The 12,462-nt window shown below is 46.4% G+C and overlaps 1 protein-coding gene across 12 annotated transcripts in view; it reads left to right on the top strand.

Moving 5' to 3' along the window:
- The window catches only part of HECW2 (HECT, C2 and WW domain containing E3 ubiquitin protein ligase 2), a 264,600-nt gene that overhangs the window by 75,824 nt on the left and 176,314 nt on the right, over positions 1-12,462 (top strand). For all 12 annotated transcript variants that reach the window (XR_009453721.1, XM_059702621.1, XM_059702618.1 and 9 more), the window contains exon 2: positions 7,121-7,444. Coding sequence is in view for 11 of the 12 variants with exons in the window: in XM_059702621.1 (XP_059558604.1) it covers positions 7,156-7,444 (289 nt within the window). In the remaining variant the exon portion in view is untranslated. The remainder of the gene's footprint in view (positions 1-7,120; positions 7,445-12,462) is intronic.

Here is a 12,462-nt window from a genome sequence, read left to right as displayed (position 1 = left end):
GGGTAGAGGGTAGATGATCTGACTGGCATGGGAAAAGAATCACTCTGGTTGCTGTGTTGAGAATAGACAGCAAGAAATCAAGGATGGAAGTGGGAAGGAGGCCATTATCTATCCAGAGGACAGATGATAATGGTTCGGACAGCAGTGAGGTCAGTGAAAGCTAATTCCTATCTTCCCTTACTTTGTCATTGGATTCTTTCTTTGGCCTAGCGTTCAGGCCATGTTTCCAGGGCCTTTTCGTATTTTCCAAGGCCCAGCTCCATTTTCCTCACTAGGCCTGCTCTAAACTCTGCAGCCCCTGCTGATCACTTCCTGTCGTGAGCGCTTACTGACGTGTGCACCTACACCTTAGTATCGAAGGCAATTGCTTGTTCTCAGTGTCTTTCCTGTACGCTGATTTTAATTTCTTTTTATACTGTAGCAAGGGCCATTTTATTTTACTTTATCTTATTGTTGACAGATTTACGGATGTCTCCTATCCCCCCCTTTTCCCCTCCTCCACCCAGGCCCTCCCCCCAAGGTCTTCACTTCCCTATTGCCCGTGTCCATGGGCTCTGCATATAAGTAGAGAAGTTCTTTGGGGTGTCTCTCCTCGGCCCCCAGCCCTACATGGAGGTATGTCAATCTGTTCCATGCCTCCGTGCTTTGGGTCTTACCTTGTAGGTCAATTCGGTTTGTTCATTAGATCCCACAAATTAGTGAGATCATGTGGTATTGATCTTACACTTTTCATCACAAAGTAGACACTTGATTCAATAGATCCTGTTTAGATGGCCAGCTAAGTCTACAAAAGTCAACGTGTATTCATACTGTTGATTTGATTTTCTTTACATTCTTCTTTTCTCGTTAGTAGCTGTTAACTTCATCTATTCATGGATTTGAAAAACATTTACTAATCACTTACTATTTTGTGGAGGAGATGCCATGTAAGAGAATTAGTAATTGTCCTCAAAGGGTTTGTCGTTGCCAAGAGAAGACATGCATCTTCCTAACTAGACAGTGAGGCATCGTGATGTCCAGAGGCGATGAGGACGTGAACCAGCCACTGGGACTCAGTCACGGAAAGGTGCCTCCGGCCCGGTGCTCTCCAAGGGGAGAGTGGCCCTCACACCTTGAAGGTGGAGCAGGTGCAGAAGGTGGAGAGAATGGTGTGGCGGTGCTGGGCGCGCTAAGCATTTTCACGGGTAGCAGAGTAGATAAGCGTGTGCGGAAAGTGTGTATGGAAACTGCATGTTTACTAAAGGAAGTATAAAGAAACCCACTCCAACACCCACCCTCTCCTCGCCACCCTGACCCCTGGAGCCGCCCTTAAAACCCATGCCACCCTCACCTCATTGGGCTCTGCAGGGCCTGCTGACTCCAGGCCTCAGCTCCATCAGCCTGAATGTCCCTGCCTGTGAGAGGCCTGCTGTGCTCACCCTACTGACATTCGGTTCCACCCCTGCCCCTTAGTTCATCTCCATCATGGTCCCTTAATGATCCTGTTTAGCTTATTGGGAGTGTTGTCGTAAAATGCTCCTGGGAAAGAGTACATGGATTGTCCGGGGGAAAATAAGAGGTCAGAGAGGCCTGCTCGGAAGTGATGGTCTAGATCCGTGGTCGGCAAACTGCGGCTCATGAGCCACAAGTGGCACTTTGGCCCCTTGAATGTGGCTCTTCCACAAAATACCACGTGTGGGCGCGCGTACAGTGTGGTGGAAACTTCGTGGCCCGTGCACAGAAGTTGGTTTTCGGCCTGGGCAAGTCTATTTTGAAGAAGTACTGTTGATATTTGGCTCTGTTGACTAATGAGTTTGCCAACCACTGGTCTAGATGTAGGACATGAACTTGGCTTGGTGCTGCTGTGGCAGTGGGGATGGAAAGGGAGGAGCATGAAGGTTTAACGATGTCTTTTGTGAGTATAGCATACAGGCTACCATCACTAGTGTTTATATAGGTGTGACCTCTGGCGTTTCATGGAATATACAATCGTATTTAAACGTGGTTGGTTATCTTTCCTAGCAGCTTTCGACACTCAGTAACTAGAAGCTTATGTTTTGTGTTTTCTCTTTGCAAGGAAAACTTTCCCACACACATGTGCTTCCACCCACACAAAATAATGCAGAATTCTGAAATAGCTGAATTCCTTTGACCAACTATTGGCAATTATCTGCAGCTTTAGCTGAAGATTATGCTTTGGGATGTGTTCATGCAAAAGAAAAAAGGCATTGTTCCCCCTAAGGATATAGAGGGAGTACAACTTTAATGTCTTTCAGAAGAGATGACTCTAAAATGAATTGATTCCATTTCCCTCACATAACTCGTCAATATTTGCGACTAGACAAGCAAACCACCCACAGGACTGGTTATGAAAACAAAGAACCTTTCTTTTTTAAATTCATACCTGGATAGACCATGCCACTTCCTCTGTACTTCATGAAAAATAGGTGGGATTTTAAAAAGGTCTTGAAAATATATGAAGTTTTGGTTTCCACTTTCCTAATGTGACATGATGTTTACAAATGATTCTTGAGATGAAGTTTTGCTCTTCTTGTTTTAATAGCATTTAAGAAGTATAGATCGATGTTTAAAAAAATTGGTGTCTGTGCCAGTGACTATCATTCCATGAAGGGACTCCCGACAGTCTGCCCTCCACTATTGAGATAAATGAGTAGGATGCCGCCTTTGTTCTCCCCACACTCGCTATCCTATATTCTTTTTAAAAGTTTTTTTAAATATATTTTTTATTGTTGATAGTGTTACTGATATCTCCCATTCCCCCCCCCCCACCCCCCAGGCCCTGCCCACCCTCCTCGTTATCCTCTGTTCTTATTTAAGGACCTGTCCTTTGGGGCGCTGACATTCTGTTAGTGCTTTTTTTTTTTTCATTTTCCTTTCTTTTTGCCCAGCGTTCATTTCCTCTTCTAGGAACAGCTCACTTCTTTTTGAGGCTCCGCTTCTCTCCCACCGCCTTCGGCTCATCAGGTGTCATTTGATAAAATTGCCGGGAGAAGAGCCTTTTCTCAAAGGGCAGCGGCCTGGAGGGGAAATTGCGCTTTCTGACACGTCCCACCTCGAGGGAGACGTGAGGGCGCCTCCGTCAGCCCAGGCTCCCTGCCCAGTGCCCTGAAGTCATGGGCGTGGACTGGCAGGCTGTCCAGGAGAGATGCTTCTGGCCTTAAGGGTTTTACCAGCACCTCCTGCCGGGCAAGCTAAGCACTGGTTACGATTATGTGTGACACGCACCGAGGAGTCACTGTGCTTTCTCTGAGCAGTGGGCACAGTGCACCCACCGGGCAGTTTGGGAATGGATTTCTTAGTCTCAGATGCCAGCTGGCATGATGGGTCTCTGCTTTCCTGGGTCTCTCACACCCTCCTTTCTGCAGGCGAACGGTCTTTAGTGTCTTTTGACATCAAAATAGTTGTTCCCCCCTTTTTCTCTCATTTATGTAGTAAAACACACATGGAGTTTGAAGCATAGTGTAGTTGAACAAGGTTGTATGCGTGCGCGGCCTGTGTGTGTGTGTGTGTGCGTGCGCGCGCATGTGTGCGTGTGTGGTGTTTTTGGAATTTGAATGGTGAAACAGGATGCTAATTATTATTATTGGTTTTATTTATCAATGTCCAGCGTAGGTTAAGATCTGGGCTGCATTTCCAGTCTGTAAAAATCACTTGATCTTGAACGTGTTCCCTTCAGGTGAGGTTTAGTGAATTGACATTGACCTCCAAATGCTTTAGCGAAAGTATTTTAAGTAAAAACCCTTCCTCCGTGTCTTTGTCATCTGCTGCCGCCTGTGTCTTCTAAACAAAAGCTGCTGCTTTGGGCATGAAGTTGTTTACTCAGGTGTTTTGCAGTTTGCTTAGTAATTGCATCTCCCTTGACCTCTGGAAGTCAAGGGGTTGCGTGCTCCATGTTGCGGAGGCCGGTGTCTGTGCTGGGAGGGGCAGCGCAGTGCAGCCCTCATCACAGGTAGGAGAGGGAGGGCTTTTGGGAGAGCTGCCTCCTGGGAAATGGTGTCCGTTGGGAGGGACGGAGCACAGAGGGTGCCACCGGAGGGTTATCTAAGAGCTCTGAAGAACCGCTTTCTGTTTAACAGATACGGTGGGGACGACTCAGTTTTCTTTACTACGTGGTTTATCTTCAGAGCTTTTCAGAAGAGCGTGGATAATATTCTGAAGAAAATTTGCCTTTCCCATTGCAGAAGGCATAGGTATGAAGCCAAGAAGCCAATCCGGAATTTTTAGATTCCAGTAGGAAAAAATGAAAAAAAGCAGCCATTCTGGTTGGTTGAGTAGCACTAATTTTTTCATATGCGAACATTGCATTGATTAAGGTAGTTCTAGACTACAATTTTGAGCTATAAAATTTAAAGTGGTTTGATTTTTTTTTTCATTTTTATGAGACTTTGCAAATTCATTTTTGCATGGTGTTGGACATTACCTTTCCTATAAGGGAAAAATGAAATTTTCCAAAGCAGGTTTGGTAATAGCCGCTCACTGTCATCTAAGCATTCTGACTTTATTTATTTATTTTCTGTTGATCTAAGTTGTGTAAAGTGAAACATCCGAATGAGGTTTTTAAACACTGACCTAAGAAGCCTTTTAGAGATTCATTGGCAGGGTCAGTTTTAATTAGTAAATACTGAGGCCATTATGAAGCAGAAACTTACATTTGAATATTGGTTTTATCCCTGGCCTCCTGCTAACCAGGAACTCACGCCCACCCTCACGGGAGTCTCTGGGACATAGTTACTGAGATACAGTGCAGTGACTGCAAACTCACCCAACACGGGATTCAGTTTTCCCAGCCTTCCCAACGTTTCTGGGATTCTGTTGTCCCTTAGATGCAAAATCCAGAATTTAGTCCTACTTTCTTTTTCACTTTTACCCCCTGTATTCAATCTGTTGCCAAGTCTTTGGGCTCTTTTTTTTTTTTTTTTTAATATGCCTGATTGCTATTCCCTTTTTGTGTAACTGAAGTCCATTCTTCAGCATTCAGTGCCAGATGCCTTAATGAACCAGGTAGCTGCTAATTGGCTCCCCACCTCTGCTTTCCTCCTCCGACCATCACCCCTACTACATGCTCAGATCAAGTTTCCCAGGCGTAAGCTTCATGGAGGACTCCTCTGCTCAAGACCCTGGGGTGGTCTCTGCCCGTTACTCTTGGTGAGGTTCCCACTGACTGACCCCCCGTTCTGTGCCGCAGACCCTCCTCCTCCTCCTCCTCCCATCTCTCTCTAACCTCGCACCTCACCGCGTGCAGTCACCAGTTTGGGAGAGGTGGGCTCCAAAAGTCCTTTGACGAGTGGCTTGTTAGGAAGTCGGAATTACATTTTTATGCAGAAAAAGTTCCTTAACCGCTGTGGCTGAGTCACGAACTGTGTAACTCAAAGGCCCGTGGATCCTGGTGCAGCTGATGTCTGAGCTCTGGGAGCTGGAAGCCACGTTGACGAGGGGGGCGCGGCAAGGATGGGCTGCTTTTCTCCTTTGTACTGAGCACTGGGTCAGCCAGCACTAGGGAGAGCTGATAGTGTGTTTCGTGTGTAAAGATGGTCTTCTTTTGATTGTTTCCTTTTTAAAAAAATTAAATTTATTGGGGTGTCTTTAGCGTTTAACGTCTGTTATCTGTTTTTCAAGTCCTAGTGTTACTCTTCCCAGACTCTAAGCCAGAGAGAGCTACTCCAAACTAAATAAGGCATTAATTCAGTGATTATAATATCTTCCTATTAAAATAACAGTAGTTGCTTTTAAAAAATGTTTAGAGGATTATAATAGACATACAGATTAGTTTCAGGTGCATAACATAGTGATTCCGCATTTATATACCTCACAGAGAGATCACAAGAAGCCCAGTGACCATGTCATACGTAATTAAGATGATGATACTGACTCTATTCCCTATGAGCACGATTTTTCTCTCGTCACCATGGTCTTGCATGGTACATTAACATGACCTCCATTTAGTAGGTGAATCTATCCAGGCTGGGTGAAATGTAAATATATGAAGCGATTGACTTATAAACTCAAGACTTATGCCCTAGCCCCGGTTTGGTTCAGTGGATAGAGCGTCGGCCTGTGGACTGAAGGGTCTCAGGTTTGATTCCGGCCAAGGGCACATGCCCGGGTTGTGGCTTGATCCCCATAGGGGGCATGCAGGAGGCAGCCAATCAATGATTCTCTCTGATCATTGATGTTTCTCTCTCTCTCTCCCTCTTCTTCTCTGAAATCAATAAGGCACTATATTTTAAAAAAAGACTTGCAAATAACTTGTGTAGGTATCTATTTCATTCGTTGGTTTATTTTGTTCATTAGGTTCCACATGTAAGTGAGATGAAATAGATCCAGAGACATGGAAGCATGGGACAGACTGACGAATCTCAGAGGGGAGGGGGGCAGGGATGGGTGGGAAGACAGTAACCAAAGAACTTATATGCATATATGCATAACCCTGGACACGGGCAATGGTGCAGTGAAGGCCTGGGGAGGGGGAATGGCGGGTATGGGGTGGTGGGGGTCTTTGTGGGGAAAAAGGGGAACATCTGTAAAACTTTCAACTGTAAAGATAAATTAAATAAAGAAATAAATAACTTGTATATATTTGTGAATGTCTTAGAAAGAGTAAGTGCCGTGTGTGCCGGGTGCTGTAGTTTTAACTATGACGGCCTCTGTGGTTACGGGAGGGGCTCCTGAAAGAGACGTGAGTGAGTTACGTTCCCATGCGAAGGAAACCGAGCAAATGAACTTGTCCTCAGTGGCCTATTTCAGCTGTTTGCATGTGCCAGATTTTTGTGTCCTGCTATTTTGAAATGTAGTAGCAGCAGCAAATACTTATGTGATGGGGGGCGTGGCGGGGTGGGTGGTGGAGGAGAGGATGCCGTTTCTGCAGGAGAGAGGACACCCCTACAGGGATGGTGGAGAAACCCAGCTTCCTGACTGGCTGGGAGGAGCTGGGCGGAGGGAGGTCCAGGGCCTTGCCATCCTCTGACCTCAGTGGCCTCTGACGCCATCAGCTGACGGTGGAGTCTGGGCTTAGTTCTGAAGCCGGGATTAGAGCCCGGCGCTCACCCAAGCCTTTGTGTCGGGGAGCTTAGCCCTAAGTCCTGTGCTGCGGCCCTAACACTGTGTGCTTGCCTGTCCCCAGCTGTGTAGGAAGCCACCCTCGGAGAGGCGGCCGGGATGGCCGGCTCGGCCCGGGAGCACCTGCTCTTCGTGCGGCGGCGGAACCCCCAGATGCGCTACACGCTGAGCCCCGAGAACCTGCAGAGCCTCGCCCAGGGCTCCCGGCCCGAGAACATGGCCCTGCAGCGGGCCAACAGCGACACGGACCTGGTGACCTCCGAGAGCCGCTCCAGCCTGACGGCCAGCATGTACGAGTACACGCTGGGCCGCGCCCAGAACCTCATCATCTTCTGGGACATCAAGGAGGAGGTGGACCCCAGCGACTGGATCGGACTGTATCACATCGGTGAGTCACGCAGCGGGCCTGCTGCGCCCGGGCCACGCGTGTCCCTGCCACATTGTGCTTTTCTGTATTTTCTCCTGTAGACACGCTCACACGGGTCAATGAAGGCAGTGGGGCCGGGAGTCCTTTCTTCCTGGTCGGAGGAGGAGAGACAACAGTATAGGTACCTTTGCTGATAGGAAGTCTGTGGTCACATCTCTCTCCTAATTAAATTCCCAAATCTGCAGATTTTACCGTTTTTTTTTCTTTTTTTCAACTTCCTATTACCCATGAGGAATAGTTCTATTTTGGAAAGAGGGGGCTGTTGGCATTTATGGGTATTTTTAAATGGTTGCAAAAGACAATCTAGAGTTAGGTAACTGATCTGAGAAACTGCTCTGTGTTTCCTGAGGTTGAATTTCATTAAGAACAACGTGCAGTCTAAAGTATGAGTCCAGAATTCTTTCATGTGTCCCCGATCCATTAGGTGAAGAAAGCGTCATATTCTTCTAACAGATGAGTTAGAAATAGGTTGCTCTGTGTTTTTATAAATGAGTCCCAGCTCTCTTTAGCTAATTTGTATTCATAGGTAGGTGAGTGATGAACAATGTGTCCCAGAAAGTATGAAGTCTGCTTATTGGAAAGCAAAGGTCAAAACTTTCTCACCAGCCAGTAGGAAAGCTAAATCAAATTGACAATGAAATCTAACATTCCCCAGCATTGGAGGACTTGTTCACTGAATGAAGGGAATTAAAAAAAAATTAACATTAGTTATTTTATTAGAAAGACTTCATTGCTTTCCATGTGGATTATAAACCGAGCATTTTTGGGGGCTTTTGTAATAAGTAAATCAGGGGGAAAAGATTGGTTTATGGCAGTGCTTCTCAACCAGGGGCGATTCTGCTCCCAGAGGACATTTGGCGATGTCTGGACACGTTTCTGGTTGGTACAGCTGGCGGGGGAAATGGGAGACCAGGGATGCTGCTAAATCTACTGAGGCGCGGAGAACGGCCCCTCACAACAAGCCTTACCTGCCCCCAAGTGTCCCCAGTGCCACTGTTGGGAAACCCTGTTTGAGGCAAAGTGACACACATCCTTGTTGAAATTGTATTCGTGTTAAACCCACTGCGCTTTGTGTTGCTCCGGGACCAGGAGTTTTAAATTAATTAGTTTGTATTTACTCTTGTATCTCTAAATGTTTAATCATGCTGGATAGCAGGAAAGCTAAGACAACAAAAAACATCAATGGCTTTTTCTTTTATTTCTCTCTCTTATGACAACAACAGGGGCAAAGTCTTCAGCGGTCAGCATTTCCCCCAAGTGCGTTTAAATACACTTTCAAAGTGAGGCAGTTCCATGACGTAAACATGATATTTTCATTTACGGTACCTGTTAGGTTCACAAAATATTTTACTTTTTGGCAGTAACTCTTTTGGTGCTTATGTAATTTCACCCTTTTGGATTTTATAAACTTTTTTTCTTTTTACTTTTCTCGTAATGCTTTTTCCTTCCCTCTTATTTTAGATTTCTCAATGCTTAATATGAGACTACAAATAGCGGACTGTGGTTTCTTAAATGCTTTTTATGTGATACTAGAGCCCCGGTGCATGAAATTCATGCACTTGTGGGGGAGCGGAGTGGTGGAGGGGGTCCCTCAGCCCAGCCTGTGCCCTCTCACAGTCCAGGAGCCCTGCCCACCCACCGACCAATTGCATCGCACCCGCCTTGGCTGGCCTGGCACCAGTGGGTGTCATAGTGTGGTCGTCCAGAAGGTTGTCTGGATGGTTGTTTTGCTGTTCGATCGTTCAGTTGATTTGCATATTACCCTTTTATTATTATAGATTTCTTTGGGACATAATCAGTTTTATTTTTTTTATATTGGGATGATTTTTCATGGGTGTGAATGATTTAATCATGGGTGTGAGATGCTAGAATCACTTAAGACATTGACTCCTGTTACTCCAGACTTTCTCCCCTGCCTTCCTTTTTGTTTCCCTATCCCACTTGTTATATTTCTCTATCTAGATTAATTCGAGAAGGAACTAAAGAATTCATTTTATCTCTGGGTGACCAAAGCCACAAAATATTTGTGTTCTAGAGGCAGAAATAGAGTCAGAGTTTTAAATCTGGAATTAATCTAAGGATTGAGCTCAGAAAGTAGAATTGGGACATAAATCTCCCTTTTTTAAAAAAAAAAATGCTTTTACAAAAAAAATATGCTTTTATTGACTTTAGAGAGAGAGGAAGGGAGAGGGACAGAGAGATAGAAACATTGATGAGAGAGAATCATCCATTTGCTGCCTCCTGCATGCCCCCAATTGGGAATCGAGCCTGAAACCCAGGCATGTGTCCTGCCCGGAAATCGAACCAGCAATCTTTTGGTGCACAGGACGATGCCCAACAAAGAGCCATGCCAGCCGGGGCAGGATGTAATAGTTTAAGTTGTATCCATGTGGCAACCATAAGGCATCAGTCAAGAGGAATACAAGCTAAGGATGACATAACAGAACGTTAGAAAGAACTTGGACTGGTGCTCCAAAGTTCTTGCTATATGCGCGAAAGTCTTCCCCTCTTTGTTTAAGTGCAAATTCATGAGGCTTTCTCAACCCAGCAGTTATTCCTACCTGAGCTGCTGGGGTGGCTGTACAGAAAGACGAGAAAGGCAAAGGAGATGTGCCAGTTGTTTTTAAAGGCAGGGCGAGGGGTGAGCGGGCACCTTGGTTGCCGGGGTCCAACCCCAGCAGGTCCAGGGGTCCCCAAAGGCGTAGACGGAGTCGGCGAAGAAGGAATGACATGGAGACAGCGTTCAGTTGATCAGCAGCCTAGCCAGGATCTCCAGCCAAGTTCTGGTCTGGATCTCCAGAGAGGTTCTGCTTAGGATCTCCAGAGAGGTTCTGTCCAGGTACTCCAGTCAGGTTCAGTCACCAGGTTCTAGTCAGGCTCTCCTGCCAATCTCCGCAGTCAGGTTCAGTCCAGGATCCCCTGCCGTGCTCTCTCGCCAGGCTTTGCCTCCAGGCTCCGAAGCCAGTCCCTGTCCAGGATCCTCTGGCATGCTCTCTCCAGCGAAGTTCTTCTGTCTCTAGAGAACGTTCTGTGTAGGTTCTGTGCCTAGGCTCTGTCTCTCTTGGTCCTGTCTTCCAAGCACTGTGTTCTCAGTTCTCTCTCTTGCTGTCTTGTTACATCTGTATTTATACCAGTTGATTCCATCCTATCAATCTCTATTACAAAGGTTAGGGCGTTTCTTATCTCCATTCCAGGGAGTAAAGATTATGTAGCTTAAGCATGTTTGTTTGTAGTGATTAACTACCCGCCTGGCACTTAGTTAAGGAGTTTCATCCCCTCCCTGACTTCAGGGAAAAATTCCTACCTGGGGAAACAACCTTTCTCGGAGAGGTGACCTTGGTTAAAACACAGCGCCAAGAAGGTGAGCAAATATATTAAGAACCGTATGCCATATATGCCAGGTCCCTTAAAACAGCAAGGATGGACCGGCTCCCGGCACTTGGTAGTTACTGCTTCAGGAAGAACGCGTGGGGAAGCTTGGGTAGAGGTGAAAACCGCTCAGTTGTTTTGAAAAAGGCAAAGCAAAAACTGCTTTGCAAACAGCAACTCCAAGTTGTGGGGAAACTTTGAAAAACTGAATAGGACTACTAATAATCGGAAGGATCTTTCAAAGGAGTCATAAAAACATGCACGTTTTCTTGGGCCTTATGAAATGAAGACAGGTGAGGTGCTGCTACATTTGGAGAAGGCCTGAAAGAAAAGGGAAAAACGCAAGGCCGGGAGGCGGAAAAGAGTTTTGGGGTCCCGGTTATGTCAGATTTAAGGGTGTCAGGGCAGAACAGCTCTTGAGCGCTCCGTGAAATAGATGTGCTGAGTGCAGGTTTCATAACAGCAGCACGGACGTCAGGAATAGCTTCAGATTTCTATACCTCGTGGTGGGAAGCAGCCGCTCCCCTTAGGTTGTGTCCTGAGAATCTGGGCTGTCTCCTAGCAACGCTTAGCTTTATTTGTGGAACAGAGAGTGGTCTCTATAGAAAGCAGTTCCCAAGGGGAAGGGCTGGGAGGTGTCGCTTATTGGCACGCTCTGCATTTTGATTGCGTTTCTCTTGGCTTAGTGTTTCTGCCTCTACAGTCTGAGTTTTTTATTTATTTTTTATTGTTGATGCTATTACAGATGTCCTCCACCCTCCTCCCTCTGAGTTTTGGTTTTGTTTGGCGAATTGCTATAGTCTACACTATATAACTCACTCGTGCTGACTTTCAGCAGTACGAATCTGGAGGGAAAATAGATCCTCCTGGATCAGACACATCCATCTTCCTCTAGCCGTTTCAGGCGGCACATAGGTCCTGCTGGGAATACAAAGAAAAGCAGTTGAAAGTATCAAGACACCTTCTGGGGAAACTTTGGGTGTAAACATGGCTCTGGAAGCGGATGCTAATTACCGTTTCTCACAGAGACCCCGAGACTTGCAGTGTAGCCATAGGATAGCCCTGGAGCTCCACACTGCAGCAGTTCGTGCCCTGGGTGTGGTTGTTGGAAATCACCAGCCTTATGGTTTATCGTTGGTCTTGCACATGAGACTTGACCCCTCGCATTTGACAGTGCTACTCATCGCTGCCTCCTCAGCTCGCTAAGTAACAAGAGCCAAACCGTTAGCTAAGGTGCCCAGCTCAATCGCTTTCCCTGAAAGTCAGACAGACACCCTTCAAGCAGGAGGCGGAACATATGACATCGATTCGGGCTCACACTCTGATTCCTCCGAATGCTGGGTCGTGGGCTGCTGTTTCTGACCACTCAGAAGGAAAACACTTCTAAAGGCTTCAGTTGCCATTTCTCATCTGCAGGCGACTTCAAGCGCGTGAGCAGAGCGAGGAGGACGCACACTGTGACAATGAGAAGTATAACCTGTGCTGTACACCTGCGCGACTCAGAGTGCTGGTCTACCATCAGTTTGTCTCTAGATAAGAAGCTTTCTCCAGAATGTGGGTCGGTGTAACTGCTTCACTTAGTTAGAAAACCTTGCTATTAAAAATGGTCT

The sequence above is a fragment of the Myotis daubentonii genome, chromosome 7 (genome assembly GCF_963259705.1).
Source record: "Myotis daubentonii chromosome 7, mMyoDau2.1, whole genome shotgun sequence".
NCBI lineage: Eukaryota > Metazoa > Chordata > Mammalia > Chiroptera > Vespertilionidae > Myotis > Myotis daubentonii.
This window is presented reverse-complemented; position numbering and strand designations above follow the sequence as displayed.